Source organism: Vigna radiata, chromosome 9 (genome assembly GCF_000741045.1).
Source record: "Vigna radiata var. radiata cultivar VC1973A chromosome 9, Vradiata_ver6, whole genome shotgun sequence".
Taxonomy (NCBI): domain Eukaryota; kingdom Viridiplantae; phylum Streptophyta; class Magnoliopsida; order Fabales; family Fabaceae; genus Vigna; species Vigna radiata.
In genome coordinates, this window is record NC_028359.1 from 11,651,836 (window position 1) to 11,670,808 (window position 18,973).

Sequence of the window (18,973 nt, forward strand, 5' to 3'; positions counted from 1 at the left end):
GTGAATGGAACAAAACATAAAATAAACATTTTTGTAACATTTATTTGTATTTTAATGTTCGTTGACTTTTTTTAGCAACTTTGCATATACAATTTGATAACTTCAAATAGAGGATACCTTATAGGTATGTATAATGATACTTAGACAACATTTTTTTGACAATATTTGAATATTATTTATATGTCATTTTGTAATTAGTCTATAGTGGTGTTTATGATTATTATGATTGATTGTGGAGTAATTTTGGACCAATCACAGAATGACACGTAGATAATGTTCAAATATAAAAAAAACGTTGTCTAAGTATCATTATCTGGTAGGTATAGATACCTTTTTAACTTTCTCTACTTCACTAATAAGGATGACTCTTCCTGCACTCGGTTTTCTCCTTTTACTTATACATTTCACTTTAAAATAAATGTAAATCTTCTGAACATCCCTTCGGCTCCTTGGGGATGGAGTAAACCTGGAAGTACATACCTTTTAGGCTGTTTCTTCCTGTACTCCAAAAAATTTTTCTAGCATCCCATCACGGAAATATAGACTGATGGAAATTTTGATCTGGAATGAGGGTGGGTGGTGGGAATTTGGTTTCCGGAGAATTAAAATGTATTTGGTTTAAATATGTTTCGGTCTTAGTTTTGGAAGATATTTCAAATTGGTCCTTTAATTTTTTATCTTAATTAAGTTTTAATTTTTGAAAAATTGATATAATTTAGTTTTTTTATGTTAGTACTGTATTAAGAAGGTTAAAGGTATATCACGTTTAGTTTGTGATTTTTTATTTTTTATTTTATTTTTTAATATTTAAAAAAGTTCATGTGTCAAGTCAGTCTTGTGTTAGAGTATGTGGTAGTAACAATATCGTATTAGTGAGTATTATTGTATCATGTTACTCATTGTTTTGTATTCAATTCAATTATATGTTTATTAATTTAATTTAATTTAATTTAATTTTAATATTTTTCAAAAATGAGTTATTTTGTCTTTTGTAAATTAAGATTAAATTTAATATTTATATGAATGTTATAATAACATTTTTATTAAAATTTATATTTTATTATATATTTTTGGATTATTTTTAAATCAATTCAAACTATAATTTTATTAAAAGTACTTTTATTAACATATATATACCTTTATTGCGTGAAATGGATAAGGTGTCTAACATGGTATTGTGAAGTTTGTGCCAATAAAAAACGAATTGGGTAGAGGAGATTGTGATTATCCTTTTATAACATGTATATGGAATTTTATCGTATTCATATAAACAATGTGACACGACACATACGTTTATGTTATAATGTATTTGTTTAGGTATTTGATACTTGAAGAAGCACATAGGATAGCATTTTGATTGGTAATTTTCATGTTAAGGTTTGATACTGCAAATACACATCTAGGAAGAAAAACATGTGTTGTTAGGTTGTGAACAGGGTGATTATATAAGAAATGTGAAAATGACTTGCAAGTTATTGTAACTAAGTTATTGTAACTATTACACAAAACTGTAATTCTTCTTTTAAACGCTCAATAACACTAATCATCAAATAAAAACATCAAAGTCATAGAACCACCTTATTTTCAATATCTCTATTTTTTTCGGATTTTATGAGTTGTACGCAGTCACGGGTAGGTTTTATATTAGTCAGTAGGCAAAATACTAGACTCTAAGTACTACGAATAGATCTAGAGTTACCACAAAGAGAACTTTCGAGACTTAATCATCTGAGGCTTCATATTTGTTGGCGGATGTTAGGTTTCTAAGTATGAAACCTAACCAAACACACTCTTACAGAACAAAATACAAAGATGAATGAAGAATTCTCTTATTTCACAAAGAATGGGCACTATACAAAGAATGGTTAGGAGCATAACCTTCCTCTATAGGCTAAAGACCTGACTTACAATGAATTCACTCAATAAATTTTCCCTTGTACAGAACCCACTCTCTTTTTATAAAGTTTCTCTTCCCCTTCCCATTAAATAACTAACTAACTATCAAATAACTCTTCCCTTTTAACCGCCCTTCTCATTTCCTCTTCCTTCTATCCTAAACCCATTATAACCTATCACCCTATATCCTATCATTACACCCCGCTGTAATTTCTGTAATTTTAACTACAATTGATGTGTTGTGATGTTATCTGGGTTTCAGAAAGAGCTCCCAATTTATGTATGCAAGGCCAATGGGGAACCGAATTCAACGTGTATTTGACCAAGGGGAACCAAATACAAGAGAAGGGGAATCAAATACAGCCTCCTTTATATTTGTGTGTTGTGTTAGAATTGAATACACCCATGAAGTTCAAGTTCTGTTATTCATCTTCAACTAGTTTTTTTTCTTCTTCTTCTTCTTCATGTTCAAGCACACTGTGATCTTCATTTGCATCTTCAAGCTTTGTTCTTTATTTATTATTAGTTAGAATTGATTATCCTCAAGTTGAATAATTTGCTTTGGACGTGGTATTTTATATAAAAGGTTAAGGGCAAAACCGACATTTTAAAGTAAATCGTTCCAAATCCAAGTGCATCGTAGGTGATAAAAAATCTTCATATCTTGCAAATCATTACAAATCTTCAACTATTTGCTAAAACGAAAGCCAAGCATCTCCCAAATTCATCTCACGTTTTCTTCTTCAATAGTAAATTCAGCTCATGCAAACAGGACCTTAGTACAAAGCTTCTTGAAAACTTAAAATTACTTGTAAGATGCCTAAACTATGGAATCCTAAGAGTTTATCGAAGGAGCATCTAGGAATCTAAGAATTCATGAAGTGCATCTCTAGAGTCATAGCCAAAAAGAGATTTTTAAAGCATTTTTTTCACATTTCAAAACTCATTTTCTTTTGAATTGATTTTAATAGATTGTGTTAATTAGAACCTTTTGTAAAAGACTCGACAACATACAATGAAACACTTTAGACATCTTCAACATCTCCCTTTTTAGCTTCATCATCAAAACATCTTCACTTAATACTTGTGTTTGTATTCTTCTTCTTCGTATTGATTCCTTTACATAAAATTTTCAAGATGTTCTTCGTTTCATCACATATTTGTTATCATATGATCTTCTTTAATCATCTTTATGTGCTACATTGTTTTAACATTGCATTTCTTAATGTGTGCTTACTATATGCTTGATAAATAGAGTTTAGATAAGTTGGAGTTCTTGACTTCTTTTTATAAGGAAATAATTAAAAAGAAAAAGAAAGATAAGATTGAATTGTAGTTAATAAGATCGCATGTTTTTTTTTTCTTCCTTTTTCATGGTCTAATATAAACATTTTACGATATATACTCTTTATATAAAACTTGTAGCAATTACAATGTGAATATGTAGTTTCCCTGTCACAAAAGATGCTTTTCATTTCTTTTTCCAAAACATTTGTGCTTATGACTTTGATTTAACCATAAACAAATAACTACTATCATAGGATGATTTTGTTTATTTGTGTAATTATAATATTTAACACTTTAATTTTTACTCCCTCTCTTTGTTATATCATTTTTTAACTATGACTAATATTTAGTTAAATAAGTGAATATTCTTATTATATTATTATAAATAGATAAGTCAAGTTAATTCATTTTAATGTTACTATAAATATAAAATAAGATGAGACAAGAAATTATATCTAAATGAATCACAACATTTAATACACTACCCATAAGAAGAACCGAATCACCAAAATTTTTAATTTTCAAAAGATAGGTTAAATTGAGTTGAATATATTTTAGTTCAACTCTATTAATCAACTAGTTTAATACTTCGAATTATAAAGATTCCTTAAAATGCAAAGCATAGCCCACCAGTCATTTACTATAACTATAAGAAAATAATGTACTAGAGAAATTCCTCAAATGTTCATTCCTATTTTGGCGACATCTATTCTTTCTATTGGTTTTTCTTGTCACTTTTGAATTATGTTTTATCAAAATGTCCATTGTTATATGGCAAACAATTGTTCCTTTCATTGAGTTTTTGCCTTTACTTTCCTAAAATCTCATATTGTTTTCATTAGTGATTTTTTTTTTTGTCATTTTAAGATATTGATGTTTTACATTATTATTTTATCCTATTATCCATATTTAATTTGCTTTACACGTTTTTAAAATCTAAATATCTTTATCATTTACATTTGTTTTTTTTTATTTTAAATTCTTTGTTTTCACTATTTTCACGTTCCTATATGCAACAAACATTGTTCCGTAAAAGATGTTAGAGGAGTAGAAATTAAAAATCTTTTATTGGACTCTTCAAATTGTTTATCGCAATCTATTTTCTTAGTTGACAAAATTTTATTATGATATAAAAGTAAATTTTTAATAATATATATTTTTGATTTAATAAATTAATATAAAATAAAAAAGTTTCAAACTAATTTGTAAAAACTAGTACGGTCAAAACAGGTCATCAATCCGATCCGGTCTAGTTCATCATGGGTTGATCACTTAGTGAGTCAATCCAACCCGACTCATTTATTAGCGAGTCAGAAAAATTCGAACCCGACTCGATCCACCACAGGTTGGTGGGTAAATGAGTTGGCTCACTGACTCATTTAATTACAATTTTTTTTAAAATAAAGAAATTACAAACTTTCTATAATTCAAATCTAAACCAATTTCACTTCGAATACCGTATTTTTAATTAGTTTTGAAAATATAGAACTTAAAATAATTTTTTCAAGCAAAAAATAATAATAATAAATATTTTTTTTATAAAATTTAAATTAAATTTTAATAAAATAAAATTAGGTAGGTGGATTGGTGAGTCTACCCGACCTATCACAGATTTAATCTGGATGAGACAGGTTTAAATGAATCAGATTGAAATCTGATTTATATAAAAAAAAATATAATTTTTTCAAACCTAACCTAACCTGAACCTATGGTGAGTCAAAGCCAGATTGGCTCATGAACTGTGACCCATTTTGAGAGTAGTAAAAACCCAACAAAAAAATATGAAACCAATTTATTAGTAATTCCATGGGTGTTGCTCCCTCCACCAACACCCTTTGCTCCCTTCACCACCCCATTCCTGTTTTACCCCTCCTTCCACCTCTCTATTCCTGTTTTACCCTTCAGTACAATTTTATTTTTAGGGTTAATTTTTTTAACTTCTACCCACTCCAATCTCTTACATGAATGCGATGATCTAATTTATGCTTAACCAACAAGCATTTGTTATTGACAGTCATGCTGCTTCTTTCTCTCTTTGATCTTATCACCTAAACAACACAACCATTTTAATAGTGGACCCATGTTTCTATATTTCATTTTCTTCTTTCTATCTGTTTTTTATGCTTCTTTCCATTGTTGTATCTTTTGAACTTTCTGATTGTTTATCTTACCCACACCAACGTACGAAGAGTTAAGCAATCTCACATAAAAAAAATGTTGATACATGAGAAAGAAATATATGTCGCAATGTGTCAGAAAAAATATTGTGGAGAATAGTTAATTTTATAAAAAGGTTGAAACATTTTATATAATCATTTAAATAAAAAAAATTAAAATATTGAAATTTTAAAACTTTAAGACAGGAATTTGATCATTTAAATTTAAAAAAAGTTTAATCATTTTGGAGGTCCCTATTTCCGCAGATTCGTATCAATTGGGTCCCCGTATTTTGAAAGTACTCAATTGGGTCCCCGTATTTTGAAAGTACTCAATTGGGTCCCCGTATTTTGAAAGTGCTCAATTGAGTCCCTGTTTTGGTAAAGTTGACTCAATAATACCCTTGCCGTTAAATTCCGCAGATGATGTTAACTTTCTTGCGAGGTGGCATGCTGATGTGTCCTTTAATTAACACATGGCACAATAAAGTCTCGTTGTGTGGAAACCTTCTCCCCTTCCTCTTCCTCACCAACTCCAACCTCATCTCCCCTCTTTGGGAAACTTTCTTCTCATCCTCCCACACACACCTCTTCAACATCTACATCCACTCCCATCCCCCAATCGACAAAGTATAATTCTTGCTGGAACTAATTGACGTTTCTGGTTTTTCTTTGTGCTCCAATATTGTCAGGTTTGATTTTTGTTTCAATTTTGATTGTTGATTACAATTGTGTTCTCTCGTGTAGTGAAAAGATAGATAAAACTATTCATTGAAAAGATCTACTATTTCTAAACAAAAAATCATTGATGTAGTGTAAATTTGAAACCATAGTTGGTTAAGCACATATCTATAGTAGTACATCCAAGGAAAATGAAAGGTTACCTGACAAAGTGCACTATCTTTGGGGAGAAAGCTTTCAATCGTTTTCCCAAACACTTCACAGGTAGAGAAGTGAATGAGATGCTTATTGTTTTGAACACAGTACTTCACCTGAACCCAAAACTCCAATCCTCAATTCCAACTTCCACACAACCACATAGAGTAAGAGAGAGAGAGAGAAAGTAAAAAACAAAACAAAACAAAAGTAGCAAGCACCGCAGGATGCGCGTCAATGAAGTTGCTGTAAATGGTGTCGAGAGGACGCGTGATGTAATCCGCGGGAGTGCATATAGCAGCCATGTTAATGGTCTGAAACAAAACTACCCAATTGTGTCTCAAACAGAAAAGTTTTTGGAAACGAAAAAGATTGCCTTTTTACGAGGGAACAAAGTGAAATCAGATATGCAATCTTGATGAGGCCCTCAAGTCGAGAAAGGAGGAGATCGAAGGCGAATCTGAGGCTGAGCAATCTGCCCAAACATTTACAGGGGGTCAGCATTGCATTGTGATTAAGAAACAGAAAAGCATTTGTAATCATAAGTCATGCCTAATCTGGATGTGCTAATGTGGTTTGTTTCAAACTCATTGCTACAGATTATCCTATATCCCCGATGTTGTCAAAAGTGAAACTCATGGTGGACTGTCAATCTGTTTGTAATTTGTTGGTGGTAGATTAACTCGAATTGAATTTGTGCATTGTTTGAGTGGATAGGATAAACTTGTATAGTTTGGGATCTTATATTTTCTTCTGACTATGGTTGTTTTCTTCTCTTTGTTTCCTTTTTTTCTCTTTCGTTTTAGATTGGACAAGGAACTTTCCAGATGTACTTTTTCCTTTTTTCTTTCGTTGTAGAGAGGCGATGCGATTCGACACATGTACTTTCCAGATCTGAAGAATGGTTGGGGGATTCATGTTATTCAAGAGGTGAAGTTGTTGGCAAAGAAGAGGATAAAAAATGGAGAGGGTCATGCTGCAACTTTCAATGCCCAGTGACTGTGAAGAGGAAGGTGATGGTCTGTCGAGAAATAAACTTAATGTTCATTGTTTTTATTAAATAATCAAAGAAAAGTTTTTTCAATTTAAAATCATTTCACTCCACGTAATGACTTTTTTATGTGACACGTGGTTATTAAATGTCACATCACCATGCCACCTCGCAAGAAAGTTAACACCATCCACAAAATTTAACGGCAAAGGGTATTATTGAGTCAATTTTACCCAAACAGGGACCCAATTGAGCATTTTCAAAATAAGGGACCCAATTGATACATTTCCGCATAAATAGGGACCTCTGAAATGATTAACCTTTAAAAAATTTTAAATTATAGTTAAATAGTAAGATTTTTGATCATTTGAAATTTTTTTAATTAATTCATGTATACATTTTTTATTTTTTTATCAATGTTAACAAAATTATTTTTTTATGATGTTAGTCATAAAATATTCATTATCGTTTGGAACTGCTGCACCACCGAATGACCATCGCAAACACCCAACACCGTCGCACCATGAAAAGCCACACTATGCACCACGAAACCAAACGGATATGGAGACAAAAATATGGAAAAGAATCAAACGGATTTGAAAAAGAAAAGTAAGAATTGGAAAATGAGAAGAAACTGATCTCGTGAGAGTTGGAGGGGTAGGAATATGGAAAGAGAAAAAATGAGACTTAGGAGAGTGGGAGAGTGGAACTGTGTAAGTGAAAATGGATGATAAAAATAAATAAAAATTTCAGATTTAAAAATAAAATAAATAAATAGGGTTAAAAGAAAAAAAAACTATTTTTATAATTAAATTTTTTTTTGTAAAAGATCCAAAAAGTGGAGGGAACAAGAAATGGGGTGGAAGACTCTAATTCCTTTTACACTTATTGAAATGGGTAATGATACTTTGACACCCAGAATGTGACAATTTTTTACACCGCCACGTGTCACATTCTGAGTGGTCCACGTTTATGAAAAAAAAAATAAACGATGACGTAAATTAGTGGAAGGGTCTGAAGAGAAGGGAAGGAGACATTCAGATTTCAAATTGCAATTTCAGAGATTGAGAAAGAAACCCCAGAGAGAGAAACTCTCCCTCCCAACGAGAAAAGCCCCATCACATTTCCACCGTTGGTCGCCGTTCAACGGCCACCAGAGGACCACCCAAAGGCTCTGTTGCCGATCATCGGTGCTCTTCGCGTCTCTTCTCACAAGTCGCGGCTCTTCTCATACAAGTTTATTATCAATTAATAACACATTTATATCCAGTTCCATACCTAAGGAAACGTTTTTGTTTAAAGTCATGGTGCAGAGACAAAAGTGGTAGCAAAGGCAGTATAAGTGGGTAGTTTAAGCTAACTTTCTGCACGAAGAGGGCATCTTTCAATCAACAACAACTCCACACTTTATTATTAACCAATTATATTGAATAAAATTCATTAATTATCATTTAATAACACATTTATATCCAAGTTCATCCCCAAGAAAACGTTTATGTTTAAAGTCATGGTGCAGAGACGAAAGTGGTAGCAAAGGCAGTATAAGTGGGTAGTTTAGGCTAACTTTCTGCACGAAGAGGGCATCTTTCAATCAACAACTTCTTTTGAACTAGACATTTTATTATTAACCAATTATATTGAATAAAATTCATTAATTATCATTTAATAAGACATTTATATCCAAGTTCACCCCCAAGAAAACGTTTATGTTTAAAGTCATGACGCAAAGATGAAAGTGGTAGCAAAGACAGTATAAGTGGGTAGTTTAGGCTAACTTTCTTTTGTAATGCATATTTTTAGTGAAAAGAGATGCGACTTATGGGAAGAGACGTGAAGAGCATCGATGATCGACAACAGAGCCTCTGGGTGGTCCTCTAGTGGCCATTGAACGACGACCGACGGTGGAAATGTGACGGGGCTTTTCTCGTTGGGAGGGAGAGTTTCTCTCGTTTCTTTCTCAATCTCTAAAATTGCAATTTGAAATTTGAATGTCTCCTTCCCCTCTCTTCAAACCCCTCCACTAATCCAAGTCATTGTTTTTTTTTTCATAAATGTGGACCACCCAAAATGTGACACGTGACAGTGTAAAAAATTTGTCACATATGTCAAAATATCTTTACCCTATTAAAATAAGGTTTAAACCCTTTAATCGTCCTTATTTTTGGGGCGTTTTCCCAATTTCATCCCCTTTTTTATTAAAACTCCCAATTAGGTCCTCAAAAGAGCCAATTTTAATCAAATTGACCATTTCCGTTAAAAACAAGTTAACGCCGTTAAGTTTTTTACAGCAGAGTAGATGAGGTATTAATTTATTTAAACGTGGCTTTTATAGGATTGAAAGGTGGCAAGGAAGTGATGAGACATGGCATTTGACAAAAAATAAAATTTAAAATAAGGGTATTCTAAAATCTGATTTAAGGGTTTAGGGTTAAATTAAATTGAATTTAAGATTCAATTTCGATTGAAAATCTCATACCCCTCTTTATCTTCATCTGCTTTCTTCTTCACTTATGTCAGGAAAGATTAAGTCCTCAACCATTCATCATTGAACAAATATGGAATCACTAATCTCATCTTCCATATTTGAATAGTCATTTAAACAGTAGTCACCAATGCACTCACAATCATAAATAAAAAAACCCTTTCGACAACTCCTAGCCCCTAAAGCAATTACCCAATTCAAATCCACTGTCAGTCATTGGATTTTCGTCATCATCCTCCGCCACTTGCTTTCATATTGCAGGTGAAATTATGGCATCAGGGATGTGCCGGCGAGGAGTTTATCTCCTACTTCAGATCTGCAGAAAACACCACTAATGATCCAGAAAAAGTGCATCTCAAGGGAACATCACTGATGGTTCTTACACAAATCTCTTCTGTAAAACAACATATCTTCACACAACCCCAATCCCACAATGTAAAAAGCATCTCCAGATACCAACAAAAACATCACAATATTAAATTCGTTTCCGATGCACTCTCCTCTCAGATTTTCTCTCCAAATTGAATCCCAAATTCAAATTAATTTAACCCTAAACCCTTAAATCAGATTTCGGAATCTATTTTAAATTTTAATTTTTGTCAAATGACATGTTTCATCACACTTCATTGCCACGTTTCTATACATTAACACCTTATCCACTCTGCTGAAAAAAAATTCACGACATTAACTTTTTTTAACAGAAAGAGTCAATTTAATTAAAATGGACTCTTTTAAGAACTCAATTGAAAGTTTTAATAAAAAGAAAATGAAATTAGAAAAACGCTCTAAAATAAGGACAATTAAAGGGTTTAAACCTTAAAATAAAAAGATGCATTTTATCCCATTGCCAGAAACAATTACATCACATCATGACATGGTTAGAGAGAGAATGCATTAATTGGATGGTAAGTATTTTGAGACTGTTGGAGATTCCCCCACTTCTTTCCCTCCATCAATAAGTACCCCTTACCTCTGCCTTATCATACTCTCTCTCTCACTCAGTCATGGCAGGAACGGTTTCACTATGCATTGCATCGTTGGTTACCCTTTTCCTTGCCACCAGTGCCAGAATTCCCGGTGTGTACACCGGTGGTGCATGGCAGGGTGCCCACGCTACTTTCTACGGTGGAAGCGATGCCTCTGGAACAATGGGTATGTACACAAATAAACCTTGCATTTCTCAACCACCAAGTTTCTACCCTCTTTTTAAAACCTTAAACTGCCCAATTCTTTCAACCCATGATGTCCGATTCCCCTGCTCTTCAAAATGTACACCGCTGGCGTACCTTGTTCCACCACAGCAACCTTAAAAATCTCACCTTTCTCCTCCATACAGTGTTCTGATTACTTTATACTCACATTGAGTTGTTTTATTTTGGAAGATTTTGTTGTATAATCTCACATTAAAAGTGGGTAAGCAAAATTTCTGTTGTCTGAAACCTCTTAAATCACCTCAAATATAGACACCCTTTCATTCTTTTCGACTATGTGGAAAAGTTTAAGTATGCATGCATTGAAAACTGATGTTGGTAAATTCACCCTGAGCAAAAATAGTGTAAAGTGCTGCTTCTTGTTCTACCACTGCAGATTATTTATGTTTTTAATTTGTTTATGTTTTTTAGGTGGGGCATGTGGGTATGGGAACCTATACAGTCAAGGGTATGGGGTAAACACTGCAGCTTTGAGCACGGCACTGTTCAACAATGGGTTGAGCTGCGGCACGTGTTTTGAGATAAAGTGCGACCAGGATCCACGGTGGTGCAACCCTGGAAGGCCTTCCATCATCATCACAGCCACCAACTTCTGCCCTCCCAACTTCGCCCTTCGCAGTGACAATGGCGGCTGGTGCAACCCTCCGCACCCCCACTTCGACCTAGCCATGCCCATGTTCCTCAAGATCGCCCAGTACCGCGCCGGAATTGTCCCCGTCAGCTACCGCCGGTGAGATCCTTACCACTTGTTTAATAACAGTGTTTTTATTTGTCTAAGTGTTTAATTTATTCATGAAACAAAATTTAAGAAACAGAGAATTAATTTTCCTGCAAAACTATATAGAAGATGGGGTAAATATTTTGTTTTGTTCATTGTTCTTATTATTAGAGGGCATTGTCGTGATTTGATGCTTATTCCAGTGTGAAAACTGAGAAATAATGTGGTTTGGCCTATTCCAAAACAAACCTCAGAGGATGAGGATGACAGTTTTTGTATGTTTGATTGTTCTTCCATTGTAATTTTCTTGAGAAATATACAAAAACCCTATCTATATAATCTGCAGCTTCATCCAGTCTTGTTTGCATTACACACCAATAATGGTCTCATATTTGACTTTATGATTTTCTGATAAATTTTTAATCTAACTTTTTATACAATAAATAAATAAGAGTGTATTATTAGAAGCATACACAAGACCTAGTTCTGCAGTGATTTTGTTGGGTCACATTCATACAACCCACAACACAGTCTTCAAAAAAACAGCATTTTGGGACTCTGTAAAATATTAAATTACCAAAATATCCCAGTCAAACCTTGAAGTTTTAGCCATGACCATGCCCACTTTTTAATAATTGATCTTTATTTTCTATCTTTTTTTTCTCATCTTCCAACGAATTTAAACATAAAAAGAGTTAATAAAATGAGCACATAAATAATAATAATAATATTTTGTTTTGGTTCAGGGTGGCATGCAGAAAGGCTGGTGGAATTAGATTCACGATCAACGGCTTTCGTTACTTCAACCTGGTTTTGATCTCCAACGTGGCGGGTGCAGGGGATATCGTGCGCGTGAGTGTGAAGGGAAGCAAAAGTGCGTGGAACAGCATGAGCCGAAACTGGGGCCAAAATTGGCAATCCAACGCCAATTTAGTGGGCCAGACCCTTTCCTTTAGAGTCACGGGCAGTGACAGACGCACGTCAACTTCGTGGAACGTGGCACCTTCTCATTGGCAGTTTGGACAGACCTTCACGGGCAAGAATTTCCGCGTCTGAAAGAAAATTTAAACATAAATGTTTCTTTTATTAGTTTCAGTTTTTTCTTTAATTATATCTTTTATATCTAAAATTTGAGATGATTTTAGTTTTGATCTTTTGAATTTAGAACTGTGTTTTAATCCCTTGAAATTAAAAATATAATTATAATTTTTACATGCTAAAAGATAGAGATTAAAATTTCTTTCTTTTTATATTTAGAAATTAAAAATATATTTTTCTAATTTCAAGGGATTAAAAAGTGTTTTTTTTTTCAAAGAAAACTAAAATTAGAATTATCTCGAATTTCTGGTCTAAAAGTATAACTAAGTTTTATTTTGAGTTTTTTCCACTTAAATTTTCCTTTATTTTCCCTGGAATTTTTGAAGGTGAATTTGTGTGTGATATTATTAATTAGTAGTGAAGTGTAATTGGGTGTTGCTGGCATATTTATTATTCAGCAATGCTTTCTGAGTGAATGGGGCTGAGGAGGCTGCAAAGTTGATGTAGCCCGCAACTCCTTTATGTAATATGTTTCAGTTATAATGTATGTCTCTTTCTTTAACTTCCTTCAATTATGTTTCATTTATATGTTTCTTTCTTTGCACTTTATCTTCTAGTACAAGTTTGATCACCTTCTTACGGTTTTTTGACTTGAGCTGAAATGTGCAAAAGAAAAAAAAAAGTTAAAAATAAATAAAAACAATGTGATGTTTTACAAAATATTTATTTTTAATTTATTATCATATACATATATATGAATAATTAATTAATTGAATTATATAATTCTATTACATTTCGTTGACATTATATTATTTGATTATTTATTATTATATTGATTATTATATTCTAGTAATATAAAGACACATGAAGATCCGGAAATAAAAGATATTTTTAAATTTTACATTTTTTTATTAAATGTTTCTTCGATATTTTGATATTTTGAATTATGTTATTTGACTAAGTCATAGTAAGCTTATGAAAAAAAATTTATTAATAAATTTATTTTATCTTTCACCATAAATTTATTAGTAAGTATTACTTTTAAATATTTTATAATTTTTTATATTAGTATTATTGTTTCAAAACTTTCTTTATATTTCAACTATTGGAAACTGTGTATCCAATTTTTTTATTGTAACAAAAATTTATTAAAGTATAAAATAATTTTTAATAAAAATAATTATAAAATAAAGAATTTGTATACTTTTCATATTAATAATTTTTTATTATATAAATATTTTATTATAAATTATTTAAATTTTAAAAAATAGTTATTAAAAAAAATATTGTTTTGTTATGAATAATTATTTGAACTTGAAAAGATTATTACTAAAGGATAAAATTGAAAAACAAATTTGAAAAACAAAATATAGACAAAAAAAAAATATTGATCTCTCTTATAATAGTGTAGATGCTAGATTTTTTTTTATGAGTAAAGACTTTCTTATTATATAAAATAGCTACATATCTTTTGTGGTAATGATAAAACTAAAATGAGAATAATCACAAATCAAGTGAGTAGTTAATGAAATAAAAAATATTTATATTAAACAAGAAGATTGTTTTAAATTTATTAAGCTCAACTATTAAGAAATAGTTTGGTTTGGAAAAAAATTAATTGTAAGTGTTAATTCAATTTCTAAAATTTATATAGAAAATAGTAATAACATAAATAACTATTTTTATAATTAATATGAAAGTTTTGGAAATATATAAAAAAAATAGATTTTTATTAAAAATAAAACAACTGATGAGTCATACTATTCATGTTTTATTTTAATTAAGGAAACAACTCATCATTATATATATATATATATATATATATATATATATATATATATATATATATATATATATATATATATATATATATATATATATATATATATNATATATATATATAGATAGGTATGTTCTTTGTTCAGTTGGTACATTTTAGCAATGTGTATTGAGTTTTAGTACATAAAAAAAAAAACTCTTATATATTATGGATTCTAAGTTTAAGGTCAAAGGTATTTGAATAATTTTCTTTCTCAAAACTAAAAAAGAAAATAAGAAACCTCTAAACCCTTACTCAACTCTCTTATTCATTTCAACCATTTCTCTTTCATCTATCTCACTCCAACATTTTCTCACTCCAACATTTTCTCTGTCATCTCTAATGTAGTCTCAATTCAAAAAAATCAGAAACACCTACCTAACCCTAATCCACCTTCCTCATTTATCTAATTTGTTTCTCTCTCATCTCCATACTCTTTCTCACCTACAGACAACAACCCACGACATCGCAATTTATTGCTTTTGCTATGTTCGTTCATTTGTTTTCCACTTTAATAACAAAATAATTGATTATGTTGATGTTGATTTTTGATTGGAGGATTGTGTTATATATTTTGCCTTCGTATTATTATTAAATTTCATTTTTAAATTAAGTCACGGTAAATAAAACCTTCACAAATAAAAGAATTTCATGTATCATTTGCGCATCTACACCACATTTCATCATATTTTTATCACAGTATACATTGAGTCTATTTATTAATGCATGACTCTTTTTTTAATGATAAATATTAAAATTAAAAAAATTGATATAAAGTTTATGCATAGTTAAACACACATAGCAAAATCTTCTTCTTATTAGAAGCAGCAAAACATAACTGTCACTGGTGACAATCTAGATAGATTATTCTAGTTAATGTATGAAGGGTGCATTTCTGGCTACGATAATTGCGTTGAACGGCGTTCGTTTTTATTTTATCATTTAGTGTAATACAAATGAACAAAATTTTGTTATTAAAGTGTAATGAATAATCTCATGTAATATAAAATTAATAAAAATAAATAAACATATTAAGATACAATGAATAATCTTACAACACTCCTTTTGATTATTTTGTTATTAAAGTGGAAAAGAAATGAACGAACAGATCAAGAGCAACAAATTGTGTCACGGGTTTTGTGTGTGGGTGAGAGAGAGTATGAAGATGAGTGAGAAACAAATTGGATAAGTGAGGAAGGTGGATTAGGGTTAGACAAGTGTTTCTGATTTTTTCAATTGGGACTACAATAGAGATGACAAAGAAAAGGTTGGAATGAAAGAGATGAAAGAGAAAGGGTTGAGAGGAATGAGATAGGTGATTAAGGGTTTGGGGGGTTTCTTTTTCTTTTTTTTTAGCTTTGAGAATGAAAATTATTAAAATACCCTTAACCTGAAAACTTAGAATTCATGATATATAAGGGTATTTTTGTCTACTAAAATCTGGTACATATTGTTAAAATGTATCAACTGAAAAAACAGCATACGCGTGTTAGCAATATATATATATATATATATATATATATATATATATATATATATATATATATATATATATATATAAGATCAATAAAAAGAAAATAAAATTATAAAATAAAAATATTTTTTTATTCTCAACTTATAATGATGATAAATAAGATAAATATTCTAATAGCTTTGTTAAGAGCGAGTTCCTTGTGTATGTTGCCTTGAAAGGATCCTTTTTTAGTGGGTAGCTCGGTGGAGTGAAGGGTTCTTCAAGTGTTGAAGCTAGAGGACGAATATCTTTAAACAGAGAACTCTACGAACTATGTTCGGGTGTGATTGTTTTTATGGGGTCTTTGAAGTATCGAATTTAGAGGACAAATATTTTTGGACAAAATAATTTATTGGTTGGTGTTTGATACTTGGTTCATCAATGTCAAGGTTAGAGGACAAATGTCTTTAGATTGAGAACTTATGAGATAAGACTTTGTTGTGTTTATGACGGTTCTTATAGTGGTTATCTTGAAGGACAATCAAATCCATTCAAGCAGGTAACTCTACAATCTAGGGTTTTGTTTGGTGTGAATGTGTATGTAAACAAGTATTTTCAATAGGTTGTTGAAATAATGATGCATGAATGTTATATATTTAACATGTTTTAAAAATTGTTGGTAATTAGTTTTCATCGTTTAAATTTTAAGGTAACTATTGAGACATATGAACGTGATATAGTAAAGGCTATCTCTAAGAAAGACAAGGTTTTTTATGCCTATCCATTTGAGACTCACCTCTGTTTCCAAACAGTCTAGCTTGGTGAACTTCATGTATTTTACTTTTATCGAGGTGAACTATATGTATTTTATTTTTGTCGAGGTGAACTTCATGTATTTTACTTTCATTGAAGAAAATGAGTTTTGGAAAGTTAATTTTTCTTAGATTTCCTAGTTTTCAAGCATTGAATGAGTTTATTTTCAAAACTAAGGTTTTTGCATGATGATGTTAGCTTACCCTTTTGTTTATTGTGTTGGTGTTTGTTTCTATTTTACTGCGATGATTGTGATTTATCACGGTAGCGTATGATAATAAAAGAGTTGAGAAATACATATCATTAAAAAGAAAGTGGACAAGATCGAGAGATGTTTGGATAGTCTTATAATCTTATGCTTTACATATATTTTTCATTTTCAACAAAGTTTTTTTTCCTTCCATCAGGTTTAAATAAAGGAATGATAAAGTTTATTTTTAATTATGAAATTGAATAAGGGTATTCATGTTAGTTATAAACCTTAAGATGACGAAAACTAAGGTGTTACACTTTCTTTGTTTCCATTATCTCTACACTAAAACACTATTTTATGTGATTATTATGCTTAACTTGTTCATTTCACATATCTTTCCAATTATTTGTCTACAATAAACACATCATTATATTAGATTATTCTCTTCATTATATTATATGACAATCTTCATCAAATAGGGGAAGTTTGTTGATGTTATGGTGATAGGAATTGTCTAGCCACACTACTCATAAAATAAAGACATAAAACCTTAAAGAAGGTTGCATGAAGTCTAGGCATCATTGAGCCTCCAACAACCCTTATTAGACCTAAGGTAGTCTTTTCAAGATGTCAACTCTAGTGTATAATAAAATATACAAAGTGAAATAAAATAGAATATAAGACTATCTTGGGCCTCCAACAACCCTTATTAGACCATAAGTTTTGGGACTTGTATTTGGGCTTGAGTAAAGTAGAATAAGGTTAGATTAGGGCTAAACTAGGGGGGTTGATCCCTCCACCTCCCCGATTCCATCCTCCACCTCCTCAACTTTTTTAATTTTTTTATTTACAAAAATAACCTTTTTATCTTTTTTTATTTATTTTTTACTTTTAACATGCCCAGTAAATTTTTCCATTTTATTGAAATAGTCTTTAGTAAAAAATGATTTTACTTTTGCTTTTTAACTTTTACGTTTTTTTTTAAACTCTAATGTCTTTTTTTTTAAAACCTTCTTACAATGCCATAACACCACCACCTCCCCTTCTCCTTCTCTTTTTCTCTTGTCCCCCTTTCCACTCCTACACTTTTTAAAACCTTAATCCCCTTTTCCTTTTACTTAAGCGTTGCGGCGCCCCACCCGCCAACCTTCAGGTTTGTGTTCACATTTTGTGTTCTGTCTGCCACTATCCCCAACGCCAAGGAATTTGCTGATTGGGTGACAAAGGTGCATAAACAACCTTGTCATGTTGTCTATACTGATTACCGCCCAACACCCCTTCAACATTACATTTTCTATCTGGGGTGATGGTCCATATCTGGTTGTGGATGATAAGGGAAAGTTTCGCGAAGACAACTTTCAGAAATCTTTGAATGCTCTTGTTCCTACCATTGAGGGTGATAAGAAAAAAGAGAACGACAAACGGCAAAAGGGTTTGATCCTACCACTGAGACGGGGGAGTTAGAGTGGACTGGGAGAATGAAACAAAAGTAAGAGTTTGAGAAAAGAAACGGATGTGGAGTTTCGAGGTGAGAATCCCAGAGAAGGAGAGGTCGAGTGTTGTTACTAACTAGAAATTTAGGATTTTTAATTTAATAGGGTTAAAAATAAAAGAAAATAATAAAAAAGGTAAAAAGGTTATTTTTGTAATAAAAAAAAATTAAATAAAGTTGAGGAGGTAGAAGATGAAAACGGGGAGGTGGAGGGAACAACCCCTTAAACTAGTGTGCTTAGGGTTTCACTAGGCTCACTCAAAGCCTAAGAGCAACCGTAGAATTTCCAAGGCAACTAAGAGGCACATAGCTTCCACATTTTGTACATGTGTAAAAGTGTAGAAAGAAAGACTGAACAAGTGTCACTTCATCCACTCTTTATGTCACCTTTTTAAGGAATTCAAATTTGAATTTTTCTCTCTTTTTCTTCTCCTTCGGCTGACCTTTTCTTTATAAATAGAGGTCTTCACCCATTGTATTTTCAAATTGGAATGAGTATTGAATTGATCCTGAAATTGCATGTGAAACTTGTTCTTGAGTTCCTTAGG

General features: G+C 31.3%; 1 protein-coding gene across 1 annotated transcript; it reads left to right on the forward strand.

Moving 5' to 3' along the window:
- The first annotated feature begins 10,622 nt into the window (after positions 1-10,622).
- Positions 10,623-12,774, forward strand: LOC106773520 (expansin-A4). Its single transcript, XM_014660205.2, has 3 exons — positions 10,623-10,840; positions 11,311-11,629; positions 12,364-12,774. Exons 1-3 carry the CDS (start codon positions 10,693-10,695, stop codon positions 12,671-12,673), a joined length of 777 nt encoding a protein of 258 aa, XP_014515691.1. The 5' UTR covers positions 10,623-10,692; the 3' UTR covers positions 12,674-12,774.
- The last annotated feature ends 6,199 nt before the right edge of the window (positions 12,775-18,973 follow it).